Raw genomic sequence first — 18004 nt, forward strand, 5'->3', positions numbered from 1 at the left:
CAGTGAAACAAAGACACCACCGTTACTCACAACCCGCTCATCCATCATACATGTGTGCGTACGTGTGTGTGTGCGTGCGTGTATATATGTGTAAATAATATATATATTTGTTTTCCTGAATAAAAAATCCTACCCATTAAGATGAAACCAAGATCATACGTTTTTGGTAGGAAATTTTGATTCTAGGGCTATGTGAGAGACATTGCTGTTTTCAAGATTTGCTCTTTTTTTTGTGCACCCCTATAAATATACGCATGACGATTTTCCATACGATAAGCTGTGTTGAACGCAGCAATAGGTGACGCACAAGTCCATTGAAATAACAATATATTGATATTTTAGAATTTGGTGCTATCATGTAATTATAAAAAAAGTAATGATAAATAATAATGTTAATGAACTAATAACAATGACATATAATCAGAATATAAAAACACCTTGGTATCAACCCAATGCCTTTGTGTACATCAGTCATTACGCACGTGAGGACAACAGAGAATAGTCAACCAACAAATTGTTCTTCTTGCAATACATAGATCATGTTTTAATGAAAGATTATATACGTAAATACAGGGTAGGAAACTTTGCTCAGTTATATAAGCATGTCGGTTTGAGATGAACCTCTACAAATACAAAGTAAACAATGATATCGTCTATATAGCAAAAATATCGCTATGATAAAACCGTGCTGATAACGTTTGATTTTAGATGAACGTTTAAACAAACAGAAAGAAACGGAGAAAGAAAGAAGAAGAGAGAGAAAGTACGTGAAAATTTTGGGGGAGCTTTTAGGGAGCTCGTTAGCACTTTTTGAGACATGTGCCCCCCCCCCCCGATGGATTAAGAATCCTGAATCTTTGATATTTTTTTTCTCACTCTCTCTCTCCCTCTCTCTCTTTTAATAAAATCTCGTTCAGATATGACACGGTAAACCGCAGCAGAAAAAGGAAATATTGCTGCGCGTTTTCACTGAGCTATATGTTATGGGATACAAAAAAGTGACACTTATTACATTTAACGTCATCATAAAAAAAAAAAAAAACGGTTTCTCTTCAAAGGAATTAAGTTTTGGGTTAAAGCAGTTAGCACAGTAGTTAGAAACCTATATAGAGTTAGTAAAATTTAGGAAATTCGTCATTTTGGGGGTATAGACCAGGGGACGGACTTGGAATCCAACTTTTGTCAAAATGTGCTGAGGCTCTACGCGGTGGTATCACTTCCTATTGATATCGTGTGTGGGACATGATAATTAGAAATTTCGCGTTAAATAGGTAGTTGACGGGAATGTTTGCGGATTTGAAAAAGGGATTTTGTTTGTTAAGAAAACGGAAATTGATGAAAAGGGGTGATATTTGTTCACAAACATGTGAATGCGTATATTGTTCTTTCTTCTCAATAACAGGCTAGAGGGGGCTACTTTATGTTACTGTGTACTCGATAAACTAAACATAAGGATTTCATCTAGAGCTTAATCTTTGTACCAGCTCTTGTGCAAAAGGGATCATGTTTTCTATATTTGTGGGGAAAATGTTCTTGGAAGTATGCAAAATAAAGGGTACTTTTCGACTCCGCTGTAACGGTCACGCGTCACACCTTTCAATATGAAGTGACATCACTCATAGTCTCTGCTCGTCCAGACCCAACCGTGAATGAATAAACGGCCGAGCGAACGTGCAGAAAAAAGCCTCTCCATATCTAAGCTCCAAGTCCTCTCCAAGTTCAGTGTGTCCGCTGCCTTATATCATCTATTTGTCATTGAGTTCGGCCAGGAGATCATATAGAGCCTGGAGGAAATCTTTCTTCTTCAAGTCAGCCTCCTTTTTGTCATTGGATTCTTCTTCAGCAGCCATCTGTTTGTAAGAAAATAAAACACGATGCTAATGGTGATGATGATACTCCTACGGTCAACGTGATTAAAACAAACTAAGAGGTCACGCTTCTACTTCTTTGTGTGGGTCTTTCACACCGTCCAAGCTCACTCCGCGCAGTTCTCATAAGGCCAAAAAAAAAAATTGTTTGGTTGTCCTCGATTGCTTTTCTGGAGTAGGGGCGGGCGGGCGGATTTTTTTTTTTTTTTTTTTTTTTTTTAACTTCATTTTTGTGTGTCTTTTTTTTTTTTTTTTTCCCCATTTTTTTTTTTTTAAATATTTTTTTTCAATAAAAAAAAAAATCATTGGGATTGTCAAGCATTTAAACAAACAAAGTCTATAAAACACTTTAATATGGTAAAAGACTAGTTTCATGTTCAATGAATATCAAGACCAACACAGAAAGTATTTTGGGCTTTGAAATACAGCACCTTTTAAATCTCCATTGTACTACTTATAGCTACTTGCGCCCTCTATGTAGCAAACAATGCCTAATCGGTGACCATTGGTCCCCCATGATCCTCTTTATCTTATATTAACTGAGAGCTGATTTGATGAGATAACCACCTGTCCAGTGACCTTGCAGGGTAGTCTAATCCCTCCTGTAAACTAGTACAGATGGGCTTTAAAATGAATTTAAGAATGCTCAGAACCTGATTTGAATGAACGGCATTTTGACATAGAAAAATAAAAATGGCAAGTTTAATAAATACCTAATTGCGTACTGAAAATACAAAACTGGCAACGGGACGCATTTTGATCCTTGCAAATGCATAAAATGGTATGTTTGGCATTTAAGATTGCTCCCCCCCCCCCTCCCCCCCCCCCCCCCCCCAAAAAAAAAAAAAAAAAAACATACGAGCGGCCCGAAAATGACGAGCGGGCGGTCGAGGACAACCAAATGATTTTTTTTTTTTTGGCCTAAGCAGTCGAGCATAACACATCACCATATGAAGAAATCAATGGATTACTAACATGACTTGAAAATGTGACCAAGTTATTTCAAAAAAGGTGCGGTCAAATTCAAAATGCTGCAATCAATCATTCACACATATATCATTATTTTATATTCATCATCTTCTCTGCACCTGATAGTACTTAAGAATCCACATTGGACGAATTGGAATCAGTGTAAATATGTAAACACCAACAAGAAGTTGGTGTTTAGCATCTTTGTGTTAATGGTGGTTATTTTACCTTATTGCTAAGAAAGCATAATGCTTGTTAGTAAGCAATCAAAGGACCGACGGCTTTAGGTCCTCTCCGAGGACCTTAGCTGTACCTAAGCTGTACCTAAGCTGTACTGTAGCTGTACTGTAACTGGAACTAAGGGACAGGACGGAACCAATGGTCCAGGTCTATCCAGGGACATGGGCTGACGCCAGGCAGACAATCAAGTCGTTGTCAGGATACTCAAGAATCAAGAGATACCCACATTAAAGACATAGCTATTAAAGGGTTTACATTTATCATTGAATTTTATTAATCTTGGTTTTAAGATTCATATGTTTGTAATTCATTTATGTTCTTTTGTAACGCTCATCTGTTTGAGTTGGTCTTCCGTTTGCAAGGTTAAACAAGTTTTAGTGGCAGTCCAAACAATAGCAAAATATCACAGCCTTGTGACAGTATTTATCTTCTTCACTGACTTCACCACCCAAGTACAAAGTTCCTCAACGGCATCGAATGCAAAGGTTAAAGAGTTGTTTGAAAATGGGTTTGGAGTACTTTATCGTGTTCATAGGGTAATGTTATATGCGAGCGCTCGGGAGTTCACAGGGTGACTTTGGACGGTGCCAAAGGGCCTCACAGAGACGAAGGAGCGTGGCCACTCAGTGTGCTTTGCTCACTTCTACTACTACTACTGCTACTACAACTAAAATTTTGTTCCCCCAGAGAAGCCTTATCAGCACCATTGCCGCGCTTCCTTAGGGTCCTGTAATTATTACCCCAACATTTTGCTCGGTACCCAATTGCACCTGAGTGGAGAGAGGCATGTCTTGTCAAAAAGACATAAGTGCAGGGCTGGGAATCGAACCCTCAACCCTTTGATTGAGAATCAAGTGAACGACACATCCACGATACGTCATCGGACTGTAAATCACAGTATTGGGTCGCAGTTCGAGTTCCCCCGCGGCGCTAATGTCCTTTAAAAAGTCATCAATCTACATTTTGTTGCTCTCCACCCGGATGGAAGTAAATGAGTTCCTTGTAGAAATTCATTCATTGTTTTAAGCGCCTTTTAGCAGCTTGGGTAAAGCTAGGGTGTAAAAAAGTGGTACTTTTTAGGCGCCTCGAGCATCTTCTGGGATTGATATGTGCGCAATATAAATTAAGCTCTTATTATTTTTGTTTTCATTAAGATTTAATACGTTGCCCGGTGAAGCATGTATGGATTCTTTCAATCAAAGCAACATTGGAAAGTACAGTAGTTATAAATTATGAAATAATTATTATCATCCTGCTCATAGTTCGCTTACAGTAATCATTTGTCTTCGGGTTTTGTTTTCTTATGGGATGCGCTTCATATACAGTTCACAACTAAATTTTTCACAGCCTTACCAAGTTTTGAAATCTTTCTTGTATATTACTATATGTAAATATGTAGAGGTGTCGTGGTCTAGTGGATATGTCACCGGACTGTGGATTACAAGATCCGTGGTTCGAGTCCCACCACGGAAATAGTGTCCTTTGGTAAGACATTAATCTACATTTGCCACAATCTACCCAGGTGAGGTAAATGGGTACCTGGCAGGAATTAATTCCTTGAAATGCTAGAGCGCCGTAATGGGAGCCATGCTAAAGCCGGGGTAATAATCTCGAAAGCTCTTTGGAAGCGCAAAAAGACTGTGATGTGCGCTATACACGATCCGAATATTATTAATATTATTATAAAGCATTCCATAAAGGCCCATATTCACTTCGTCCACATTTCATTTTTGAGTTATTACATCTATTTCATGATGAAGAGTAACCTGTTTTATGTCCAATTATACCCTATTCATAATATTTATGCCACTAGCGTCAAAATCAAGCGTCAAAATGGCCTTGTACCGAGTCTGGGCTGATGGAACGAATGTGGGTCAGGCCGTATTCTTTGGTCTTAAATCCTCTTAAAAGTTACATTATGCCTCGTGCTTCACTGCTTCATTGTTTAAAATGATGCCATGTATCTAGGCTTTTACAGAACCTTGTTTCAATCCATAGGATAACCCTAAATCATTTTGAAGTGCCTAGCAGTGGTGGAAGTGATGGTTATTTTACCTGACTGCTTAAAGAAAGCATAAATGCTTGTTAAGCAACCAGAGGACCGACGGTTTTAGGTCTTCTCCGAGGGACCTGGTGATGAGGATTAATGCCTTACCAATGGGCACTAGCACATCGACTTAGTTTCGAACCCAGGTCACCGACTGACAAACTTCGTGTTATTTAAGTTCTCTCTACTCATTTGCGAACACTTTTTCGATACGTACTGTGTATATATATGTACGCACACATGGTGCATTTACTACATGTAGTCGAAAGCAATACATCTTTTTAAAATCAATTATTATCTGTCTTTGAAGAATATCCTTACCTGTTCTTCTTTTTTAAGATAGAACTCCACATCCTCCGATTGGCGTTTTGAGTCTGTAAAAATATTTACTGAAAAGGGAGAGAAAAAAAAACATTTTCAAATCATTCTTGTTGCATTAATTGTATTTTTAAAAAGGACTTATTTTCATTGAATATGCATAATGCCGGCGTCTGAATGTGAGCTACTTTCCGTCAACAGTAATTGGATAATCAATTATTTCTTGAACCTCCTTTTTTTATATCATTCAATTCTTCATACCTAGTAGTAATAATTCTACTTTTACATATATTTATGAAATGGCTAACCATACAATCTTAGCTATGATGACAATGACAATACTGCTAGAATTGAATTTAAAATCACATAAACGTTTACCAAAGAAAATGGAAAAACAACTACCCATGTTCAGCAACAGTTTGTCCGTGGTCCATCTCCTGCACTAACCGAATTGTTAACTTAAAATCCGGGCAAAACACAAAAAGTTAACACTATCAGTCAAAACGCATCCATAAAACCCTTTCGCACACCCTTACTCTAATCCTAATAATTCATTTTTAATTGTTTAGAGGCTGGGGATTTGAGCCCACTGTACCCCCCCCCCCCCCATTAGAAAACGAAAACCAACATGAACACAGTGATAATAATCATTGTAAATATAACAGTATTTATAACAACTGTGGTGAAGATAATGATAAATAATGAAGACTACAGTGTTTCAGTTCCAATATTAAATTTATAGTTAGAGTCGTTTTCCTGTTTTGAGGATATGGAAATAATGTCAGGACAAAATTAAGACGCCCTGCTGACGTCCTTTTTTACATTTATTGAGCTGTTTAGGAAGATTAGAGTCAATATGTGTACCAAGTTGTCCCATATGCCAAAGAAGCAAAATATCTTTGTGACAGCGCGGATATTTTTATTTTTATTAGCGATAGAACACGTGGTAGACTTACAGTTTTCAAACTTCTCGTTTTTGTTCAACGCTGTAGCTTTATTCACTGTTTTGAAATTTCTGAAGAAAGAATATTTCTTAAAGCAATGTTCTTCGTCAGTTCGTCGCTTGGAATGAACTAATAAAGGCCATCGAAATAAATTAACACTTTGTGTCACTTTGCATTCGTGATCAAATGGAGATGCGAAGCTTAGGTTAAAAGGTAGGAGTTTTTAGGAAATCTTACCGTCTCGACAGTTTGGACCATAGTACCCAGGTTGACAGTCGCATAGCTTATGCTCATTACAAATTCCATCCTGCTCGCAATCCGAGTCCACGGTACACCCTATAACGAGCCATTTATAATTGTGAAAACTTATGAGATGGTCTGTATTTAATTTCTTTTAAAGACAAATACGATGATGTTAAAGAACACGAACACGATAATGTTGATAATTGTAAAGACGACAGTATTTGTAACGACTGTTATGATGGTGATAATAAATAATGATGCCATTATTGTCATTGTACCATCATTACTCTGCTGTTTTAATTTTCAATTCGAGTCGCCGTCCCGTTTTTTAAGATATGGACATAACGTCAGAACAAAATTAAAACGCCCTGCTGACGTCCTTTTTGTTACATTATTTGAGCTGTTTCGGACCATTTGTAGCAATACATGTATGTGCACCAAGTTGTCCTATATGCCAAGGAAGTGAAATTCCTTTGTGACAGCAAGGATTTGTTTTATTAGCGATAGAACACGTGGTAGACTTACAGTTTTCAAACTTCTCGTTTTTGTTCAACGCTGTAGCTTGATTCACTCTTTTGAAATTTTTGAAGAAAGAATAATTCTTATAGCAATGTTCTTCGTCAGTTCGTCGCTTGGAATGAACTAATAAAGGCCATCGAATTAAATTAACACTGTGTAACTTTGCATTCGTGATCAAATGGAGATGCGAAGCTTAGGTTAAAAGGTAGGAGTTTTTTAGGAAATCTTACCGTCTTCACAGTTTTCACCAAAGTACCCAGGTTGACAGGCGCAGTACATATCCACATTACAAATTCCATCCTGCTCGCAATCCGAGTCCACGGTACACCCTATAACGAGCCATTTATAATTGTGAAAACTTATGAGATGGTCTGTATTTAATTTCTTTTAAAGACAAATACGATGATGTTAAAGAACACGAACACGATAATGATGATAATTGTAAAGACGATAGTATTTGTAACGACTGTTATGATGGTGATAATAAATAATGATGCCATTATTGTCATTGTACCATCATTACTCTGCTGTTTTAATTTTCAATTCGAGTCGCCGTCCCGTTTTTTAAGATATGGACATAACGTCAGAACAAAATTAGAACGCCCTGCTGACGTCCTTTTTGTTACATTATTTGAGCTGTTTCGGACCATTTGTAGCAATACATGTATGTGCACCAAGTTGTCCTATATGCCAAGGAAGTGAAATTCCTTTGTGACAGCAAGGATTTGTTTTATTAGCAATAAAATATGTGGGAGAATAACAGTTTTCAACCTTCATGTTTTTGTTCAACACTTTAGTTTGATTCACTCTTTTGTAATTTTGGAAGATAGAAAAGCAATGTTCTTCGTCAGTTCGTCGCACATACAGTGGGCCAGGGAGGGAACAAATCGCGCCAAAACTCATTTTTGGTGATTTATTTTTTTCAACTTTTGTCTTGCCCATTTGAAAGGTAACACATTGAGGAATACCTCAGTAAAATATTTAATTTCGGTTTGCTCAATAAGGGTATAAATTTACTTCTTCAAATAGCAAAATCCTACATATTCACAGTTTTAGTGCAAAAGTGACTTATTTTATAAATCTTTTAATTTAACATGAAGTTTTTAAGTTATTGATATGAAATTGCTCTCACATATTCCTGATAGTTCATTTCGTTGCATGAATGGGTTAAAATTAATAGAAACACAATCTTCATGATAAACTATAGGGTAATTCACTGAAAAAATGGACTAATCATCCATGTTTTTTTATAAATCCATAGGAAATGTTTAGAGTTCCGCGGAGTTCCGCTTAAATGTTAATACCACCATTTTCTCTGATGTCTAAGCTTGAAGTTGATACCAAATTTGGCTGCCCGATCTTTCCCGTTGTTATGTTAGTGCCGATTTCCCTTGCCACATTGCCCCGAAAAATGTTGTTTTTTTGGTCCGCGGCTGAATCATGAAGGATTCGCGGTCATAAATCACGGCGCGTGGAGGCGCGTGACACTTGTTCTGACACCGCGGAACAAAATAAACACATTTTTCGGTGCAATGTTGCAAGGAAAACGGCTCTAACATTATAACGGGCAGAATCGGGCAGCCAAATCTGGTATCAACTTAAAGCTTAGATATCAGAGAAAGCTAATAGGAAAACAAAACGTTGCTCCTACCACTTGCTAAAGAGTTGATCCCTGGAAATCCAAACATTTCCTCTGGATTTATAAAAGATATATCCCCAAAAATGAGTTTTGGCGCACTTTGGTTCCTCCCTGGCCCACTGTACGTCGGTCCTCTAGTTGATTATTAACAAGCATCTATGTTTTCTTAGCATTCAAGTAAAATAATCACTACTACTATTACTACATCCACAACAGTAACAACTATAACAATACTACCTTTAACAACAGTAAGAAGAAGATTAATGATAACAACAGTGGCGTACGCAGGATTTTGTCAAGGGGGGGGGGGGTTAGGGGGGTTTCCCTCAAAAATAGACACATCAAAATACCAAAGAGGGGGGGGGGGGTATATACCCCTGGTTGAATGTACTCAGACAAATCTGATCCCTGATATTTGTTTCGGCAAAATCTTAAGAAACTTCAGATTCGAGAATTTGGAATCATCGGTCCCATTTCAAACAAGTGCTTTATACGCAAAACTCACGAATATAAAGAAAGAAAGTACGCTCCTACTAAGTTTCGATATTGAATCACAAGGATACTATCTGTACAATCAACCTGTGTACAATACTTTACTATCGAGTTTGACTCCCAGTGTTTATCTCTTCGGACAATACGAAAGGACTAAAACAATCCTTAATGAATTTGGTAAACCAACGAAGTTCAATTTTTGTTCAGAATAACATTTCTAGACAAGCAGTGACCTCTTCAGTGGTTATTCATTATGCAAAAAACAACACCGTATATGAAACCCAAACCCTGGTCCGTGCACGACGTTGCTAGTGTGGCTGTATTTGGCCAGGAGCAACCATACCTGATCAATGCCCATTATCTTTACAACAAATTCATGTTCATGTAAAGTAATATCTTAAGTGGTTTATGGGACTTGGGAGGTGTCGAAATACTACGGTGACAGTGTCAGGATGCAAATTATGATTTGTCTGTATTACCCCTGATTGTTTGTCTTAAGAAGTTACTCATCTCAACATATTTGGGGGGGGGGGGGGGTGGGGGGGGTAATAAAAGAAGAACTTAATATTTACTATTTTCCAATATTTTATAAGATTTTTCACATTACATGGCTACCAATTCTGTATATTAACTAGCATAAAGATTTGTATTTTTTTTTAATGATTTGTATATGTTTACATTACCTGCCCTGCATGGAAGATTATTCAGGTCCAGTCCTTGGCTTTTCTTATTGTGTTATATTAAGTATCAATAAATTGATGTTCCAACGAAAAATCTTCACCCTGAGAAAAGAGATTATTTATGTTTTTCATCGTTTATACAATCCTTTGCAAAGTAGCTCAGCGACTGGTCGTTCGAATTATAAAGAATAAGAGTGACCCCAAACACACATAATTTTACCTCTTACATCTCCAGGGTGCCAACTTTATACCTAATCTTATTCCAGTATTTAATTATGATTTAGCTAGGCCGTTAACATTTAGTTTTTTTTCTCCATTGTTGAATCTTTGGAATGTTATTATGAACTTTATCCTAGTTTGAGGTCGCAAAAGGCACCAGGATCTTATTAAACGCATATGCCTGTAAGCAACGCGATTATAATGCAATAGAGCAAAGCGATCGACCGAGCTTTAGATTTGTTTTTCTCAGTTTCATGATTTTAAGCCCTTCTAAAACAGTCTTTCTCTATGCATATACAGGTACTTTACCCCGGATTGGAGGCGCTCAAACCTTAATGAAGCATATTAGTTCTCTTCATTTTCTTTGCATCCCCCCTCATGCATTGGGCCCCATCCCTCTGCCCACCACCCCCCCCCCCCCCACCCCCGCCTTGGCAAATAAATGGTCAATATTTAACAATGATACTAACCTTGGCATTTCACTCCTGCATCCTCGTCATGGCCACAATTGGTTTCCCCAACAGTATTCAAAAGGGCTTCACAGTCGGTGATTCGATCCTCATAGCCCTTACATGACACGTCGTCGAGGAAGATATTTCCTGAGCCTTGGCCGAATTCCCGGGCATTAGTCGTAAAGCCAGAAGCACCTTCATGGTAGCCCAGCTGTCTGCAGACCACATCAGCGTCATCGTAACCCCAGTCATCGTCGCAAACTGTCCCCCATTCTCCGCCGAGGAAGACCTCTACCCGTCCCATCCGCTCGCTGCTACCTGTCCCGGCAAGCCGCACATCTAAAAGGAGCATATAGACCGTGGGCCGAGCGGGATTTTAGGGCTTAGTTTTCTTTTTTTGGACTGACTTTGTGGTACATAGTTTTTGGTAACCAGAAATTAGGATAAAAATACACAAATCCCAAATCAGCTTATTCCTGCGAATGAGTCCTTGTCGTTCGTATAAAACATAAGTTTCATTGACAAGTTATTTAAGAGAAATGTGCGTGAACGAGACCGCCAACTCTCCGTTCGTACACGTGTATTAACTCACCGTGCGACGAGAGTGAAACAGCACATTCTCCGTCTCCGTCGTACGAAGAAATTATGTAATCCATTCGAATATTTCACAAAGCCAATCACATTTGCTGATGTGAATAATATGATTTTGCAAATATGAACTGCGAAAACTAATGAAAACCTCGTCAGGGTGAAAATATTTCGAAAATGAGGGGTCATAGCTACCATGAAACAGACGAGAAATAGCGCGTTGCCAATTTGATGTTATTGTAAGGATCGTATGCAATATTCTTGAATGTACACTGATCTGTGTAGAGATCAGTGGCTCCGTACTGACAAGACTCGAGTAAGTTTTGTGTAATTAAAACTTTTGATGAAAACATTTCTTGTATTAGCAATGCAATGGTAGTTTGAGAATAGGCCTACAGAATTAGAGTCCCTAAATATTCATTGTAATTATAAAAAAAGATATATGTCTTTTTGTATTTCCAGTCTTGTAGTAGTTTTTACATGTTTTCAAATGTTTTATTTTTTTTTTTGGGGGGGGGGGGGGGACACGCTTAATAAGGTATACGGGATGTGGGTGACTTTTCTTTCCTGGAGGAAGAAAAATGACAATGTTTATTCAAATTACACTGCATTCACTGGCTTAAAAATTGATAACAAATACATGCTGAGGTATTATATGTGAAGTGTACAGAATGATGATGTATAATTTTATGTCGTCTGGATTTTGAAATCATGTGATGTTATTATAGTTTGTTATGTTTTGATGAACGGAATGCCCATCTACATGAATGTGTGAAGAACCATTTACTGGATGAGAATGTGAAATGGAAGATAAATGTCAGTATGCAAAAGCTTCCACTTAACCCAAAATATATAAATATACTTGTATATATGAAACATTCATTTGAAGAAAAAAAATCCTCCTCCAAAGGGGATGGGCCGGGAAAATTCATTAAACACCTGAAAAGGCCAAGGACCTTTTATGTCGGGTTTATCCTTGATGTTTTCGGCTTGCTCGTCAGTGAATTTCTTCGATTCCTCTCACCCCCCCCCCCCCCCCTGGATCCACAGCTGCCAAATGATAAATTTATTGAAGTGTATATTCATTGAAGTGTTTCGGAAGTGATCCATATTCCATTTCAGGAAAGTAAAAAGAAAAACAAAATGAGTAGAACTAAAACGTTTTTTGGTGACATGTGACAATTTATTTCTTCAATCATTTATTCATGTTCATCTTAAATAAATTCATTGGTTTCTTCCTTTATAAAATATTTTATTTTGGTTAACAAATTATGCCATGGGGTGGAGGTACTCACATTTTGGTTCCGACTGGGGTGTGCCGCTGACAACTGACACCTTGTCACCATTTGTTCAGTCAAAAATGTCATAAGTCCTGACAAAATGTATAAGGCCGACAACTAACCCGTACCTATATTTAATGGTCATTTAGGCAGAACGGGGGCCATTATTTAAAAGTTTTTTTTTTGTATACTCCAGCGAAAGAATGAGCTAAAATATCCGATCTGAATTAGGCCTACAAAACCCTAACCCTTGTCAAGTGATTTTTTTGTGGAAAAATCACGCATTCCGGCGGCACATGATTCCCGTCCCGGATCCCCGTAAACCTTTATAAAATAATATATTTATTTATATTCATTTATTTTTGGTTAAGTGGAAGCCTTCACATACCGACATTTATCTTTCATTTCACATTCTCATCCAGTAAATGGTTCTTCGCACATACATGTAGATGGGCATTCAGTTCATCAAAACATAACAAAACTAACAGAAAATAATATGCTCTTAAATCTGTGTATTTTACTTATTAAACAATATTATTAAGTGTTTCTTGTAAGTATCGGCTTCTGGTATACAGATCTGACAGGAAGAGGGGAAAACATGGAAAAGGATATAAAACCTTGTTACCATTTGTTTAGTCAAAAATGTATAAGTCCTGACAAATAAAATTTCTGTAAAGCAAACATGTATGAAAACATTCTGTATAACTATAATAACATCACATGATTTCAAAATCCAGACGACATAAAATTATACATTATCATTCTGTACACTTCACATATATACCTCAGCATGTATCTGTTATCAATTTTTAAGCCAGTGAATGCAGTGTAATTTTGAATAAACATTGTCATATTTCTTCCTCCAGGAAAGAAAGTCACCCACATCCCGTATACCTTATTAAGCGTGTCCCCCCCCCCAAAAAAAAAAAAAAAAAAAAATCTAAAACTTCTAAAAAATTAAAACATTTGAAAACATGTAAAAACTACTACAGGACTGGAAATAAAAAGACATATATCTTTTTTTATAATTACAATGAATATTTAGGGACTCTAATTCTGTAGGCCTATTCTTAAACTACCATTGAATCGCTAATATAAGAAATTTTTTCATCAAAAGTTTTAATTATACAAAACTTACTCGAGTCTTGTCAGTACGGAGCCACTGATCTCTACACAGATCAGTGTACATTCAAGATAATTGCATACAATCCTTACAATAATATCAAATTGGCAACGCGCTATTTCTCGTCTGTTTCATGATAGCTATGACCCCTCATTTTCGAAATATTTTCACCCTGACGAGGTTTTCATTAGTTTTCGCAGTTAATATTTGCAAAATCATATTATTTACATCAGCAAATGTGATTAGCTTTGGGAAATATTCGTATGGATTACATAATTTCTTCGTACGACGGAGACGGAGAATGTGCTGTTTCACTCTCGTCGCACGGTGAGTTAATACACGTGTACGAACGGAGAGTTGGCGGTCTCGTTCACGCACATTTCTCTTAAATAACTTGTCAATTAAACTTATGTTTTATACGAACGACAAGGACTCATTCGCAGGAATAAGCTGATTTGGGATTTGTGTATTTTTATCTTTTTATTAACATTATCTAAATCTTGTACCGGAATCTATGCAACGAACTGGAAGGAAAATCGCGCTCGGCCCACGGTCTAATAGGGAGAGAATGCGAGTCACACTCAAAAGAAATTCGGGGATAGTTTGCAGGCTATAAGCACAAATCCTTGCCATTTGTAATGCATAACAAATGGTCTGAGCATAGTATGGTGGCCCTGAAGGGACATCGCGAATAGACTAAATCGTGAAAAATATGCGATAAAATTCACGATATCGTCAATTTTATCGCATATTTTTCACGAAGAAATTCACGAAATTGACGATATCGTGAACTTTATCGTGAACTTTTCACGATGAAATTGACGATATCGTGAATTTTATCGTGAAAAGTTCACGATATAAAGTTCACGATATCGTCAATTTTATCGTGTACTCTATCGTGTACTCTATCGTGTACTCTCCTGACGGGCGCTTCGTAAACAAAACCAGCCCTAGCTGGGGGAGACAGAGAGAAGGAAAAAAGGGAAAGGGAAAGAGAAGATAAAAGGAAAGAAAGAATAATAAGAAGAAAAGAAGGAAACGGGGGGGCGAAGGGCTCTTGCCTCCTCCTCACCCCCCCCCCCCCCCCCCCGCCAAAAAATAAATAAGGAGAGAGAGAAGGGAAAGGGAAAGGGAAAGAAAATATAAAAGGAAAGAAAGAAGAGGAAGAAGGAAAGAGGGAAACGGGGGAAGGGCGAAAGGCTCTTACCCCCCCCCCCCCCCCCCCCCCCCGCCAAAAAAATAAATAAGAGAGAGAGAGAGAGAGAGAGAAGGGAAAGGGAAAGAAAGAAGAGGAATAAGAGGGAAACAGGGGAAGGGCGAAGGGCTCTTGCCTCCTCCCCCCCCCCCCCCGCCAAAAATAAATAAGAGAGAGAAGGGAAAGGGAAAGAAAATATAAAAGGAAAGAAAGAAGAGGAATAAGAAGGAAAGAGGGAAACGGGGGAAGGGCGAAAGGCTCTTACCTCCCCCTCCCCCCCCCCCCCGCCAAAAAAATAAATAAGAGAGAGAGAGAGAGAGAGAGAGAGAGAAGGGAAAGGGAAAGAAAGAAGAGGAATAAGAGGGAAACAGGGGAAGGGCGAAGGGCTCTTGCCTCCTCCCCCCCCCCCCGCCAAAAATAAATAAGAGAGAGAAGGGAAAGGGAAAGAAAATATAAAAGGAAAGAAAGAAGAGGAATAAGAAGGAAAGAGGGAAACGGGGGAAGGGCGAAGGGCTCTTGCCTCCTCCCTCCCCACCCCCCGCCAAAAAAATAAATAAGAGATAGAGAGAGAAGGGAAAGGGAAAGAGAAGATAAAAGGAAAGAAAGAAGAGGAAGAAGAAGAAGAAAAGAGGGAAACGGGGGCGAAGGGCTCTTGCATCCCCCCGCCCAAAAAATAAATAAGAGAGAGAGAGAGAGAGAAGGGAAAGGGAAAGAGAATAAAAAAGGAAAGGAAGAAGAATAAGAAGAAAAGAGGGGCTCTTGCCTCCTCCCCCCCCCCCTCCCGCGCCAACAAATAAATAGGAGAGAGAGAGGGAGATAGAGAGAATTAGGGAAAGGGAAAGGGAAAGAAAATATAAAAGGAAAGAAAGAAGAAGAAGACGGAAAGAGGGAAACGGGGGAAGGGCGAAAGGCTCTTACCTCCCCCTCCCCCCTCCCGCCATAAGGGAAAGAGAAGGGAGAGGGAAAGAAAATATAAAAGGAAAGAAAGAAGAGGAAAAAGAATAAGAAAAGAGGGAAACAGGGGCGAAGGGCTCTTGCCTCCTTTCTTTTCTTTCTTTTCCTTTCTTTCCTATTCTCCCTCTTTTTCGTTTTTCTCTTTCTTTCTTCTCTTTCCCTTTCCTTCTCTCTCTCTCGCGGGGGCGGGGGGACGAGGCAAAAGCCCTTTGCCCCCGTTTCCCTCTTTTCTTCTTCTTCCTCTTCTTTCTTTCCTTTTATCTTCTCTTTCCCTTTCCCTTTCCCTTCTCTCTCTCTCTCTGATTTATTTTTTGGCGGGGGGGGGGGGGAGGGGGGGGGGGGGGCAAGAGTCCTTCGCCCTTCCCCGTTTTCCTCTTTTCTTGAATCCAATGACCGGGGTAATAATATACTTATCTGTAAAGCGCTTTGTGAGGGCCTCCGGTCCTGAAAAGCACTATATAAGAACGAGCTATTATTATTCTTCTTCTTCCTCTTCTTTCTTTCCTTTTATCTTCTCTTTCCCTTTCCCTTTCCCTTCTCTCTCTCTCTCTCTCTGATTTATTTTTTGGCGGGGAGGGGGGGGGGGAGTGAGGAGGAGGCAAGAGCCCTTCGCCCCCCCCCCCGTTTCCCTCTTTTCTTCTTCTAATTCTTTCTTTCCTTTTATCTTCTCTTTCCCTTTCCCTTTTTCCTTCTCTCTGTCTCCCCCAGCTAGGGCTGGTTTTGTTTACGAAGCGCCCGTCAGGAGAATACACGATAGAGTACACGATAGAGTACACGATAAAATTGACGATATCGTGAACTTTATATCGTGAACTTTTCACGATAAAATTCACGATATCGTCAATTTCATCGTGAAAAGTTCACGATAAAGTTCACGATATCGTCAATTTCGTGAATTTCTTCGTGAAAAATATGCGATAAAATTGACGATATCGTGAATTTTATCGCATATTTTTCACGATTTAGTCTATTCGCGATGTCCCTTCAGGGCCACCATAGCATAGGTATGAGCTAGGAGAGTAGTACTACTAATCTATGGAAGGCCATCGCCGCCATATATCGCAAGCGAGCTTGCGTTACTGGTTAGTAGCTTACGGTAGTTAGTTGTAGTGCTTGCGTTACTGAGTAGTAGCTTGCGGTAGTTAGTTGTAGTGCTTGCGGTAGTTGATCGGCCAATTACGGTGCAGGATTATCGTTTACGTACACAAAACGGGAAATACAGTACCGCATGTTAAACATGTGTACGTATATTTAACTCTGGCGAATCAGAGCACTTGTTATAGCGGGCCGCCGGGTAGCCTTTTCGGCCGTGTCGCGAATTTTGTTATGCAAAGGGACTACGATCGGGGCGAGTATGTGTTAGTGTTACAGTATAGTTCGTGCTATTTAGTCCTTATAAGACTGGTCTGTATCTTTTAATCATACTTTATCACTTCTCAAATGGGAAAATTCTGGCATTTTACTCTCTGAAAAGTTTACAGTTTGAACACCAAAAAGGGGAAACAGATGTGGCGCGGGACGGAGCTAGAATTGTATGGGGCATCTTAGCCCGACTTGGCCTGTCAATTATATATATATTTTTAATACGTCTTGTCGCAAGCAAGGAGGGGGTGGGAGGAGGGGCTCAGGCTGTTTTGCAATTTAGGGCGTGGACTGAAAGGGAACTAATAGGAATTGATTGCGAGTAGGTCTATTTTTAATATTTTTTGTTTTATTTAGGCCGCAGATCTCTGCAGATGAGCACATGGAATGCGCACGAACCAAGCGTAAGCGAGGCGCGGATCCAGGGGAAAGGTGGGTCCAGGGGGCCTTCCCCCCCCCCAAAAAAAAAAAATATATATTAAAACAAATTTTTAAAAAATTTTAAAAAAAGGAGAGAGGGGGAGAAGGAAAAGAAGGGAAAGGGAAAGAAGAGAGAAAGGGAAAGAAAGAAGAGGAAGAAGAAAAGAAAAGGGGGAAGAAGGAGATCGGGGGACGAAAGGACCTTGCCCATGCTGTTGCCTCCCCCCCCCCCCCCCCCCCCCCCAGCAAAAACAGAGAGCAGGAAGGAAAGAGAAAGAAGAAAAAAAGGAAAAGGAGATAAAGGGAAGGAAAAAAAGAGGAAGAAGAAGAAAAAAAGAAGGGGGATATCGCCGACCAGTCGTGGATCGGGGGGGGGGGGGGCAAAATGCCCTTGCCTCCCGCTCCCCCCCCCCCCCCACCTCAGCAAAATAAAGAAAGAAAGAGAGAGAGAG

The 18004-nt window shown here is 39.1% G+C and overlaps 1 protein-coding gene across 2 annotated transcripts in view; it reads right to left on the reverse strand.

The window, feature by feature from the left end:
* Positions 1 to 517: 517 nt before the first annotated feature.
* The window catches only part of LOC105439848 (neurotrypsin-like), a 29913-nt gene continuing 12426 nt past the window's right edge, over positions 518 to 18004 (reverse strand). For both annotated transcript variants that reach the window (XM_030988663.1, XM_030988664.1), the window contains exons 2-6: positions 10649 to 10969; positions 7379 to 7477; positions 6624 to 6722; positions 5446 to 5513; positions 518 to 1850 (exon numbers count right to left, since the gene is read on the reverse strand). In XM_030988663.1, coding sequence (XP_030844523.1) covers positions 1746 to 1850; positions 5446 to 5513; positions 6624 to 6722; positions 7379 to 7477; positions 10649 to 10969 — 692 coding nt within the window. In that variant the 3' untranslated portion in view covers positions 518 to 1745. The remainder of the gene's footprint in view (positions 1851 to 5445; positions 5514 to 6623; positions 6723 to 7378; positions 7478 to 10648; positions 10970 to 18004) is intronic.

This window comes from Strongylocentrotus purpuratus, unplaced genomic scaffold (genome assembly GCF_000002235.5).
Source record: "Strongylocentrotus purpuratus isolate Spur 01 unplaced genomic scaffold, Spur_5.0 spur5_scaffold_17, whole genome shotgun sequence".
NCBI classification, from domain to species: Eukaryota; Metazoa; Echinodermata; class Echinoidea; order Camarodonta; family Strongylocentrotidae; genus Strongylocentrotus; species Strongylocentrotus purpuratus.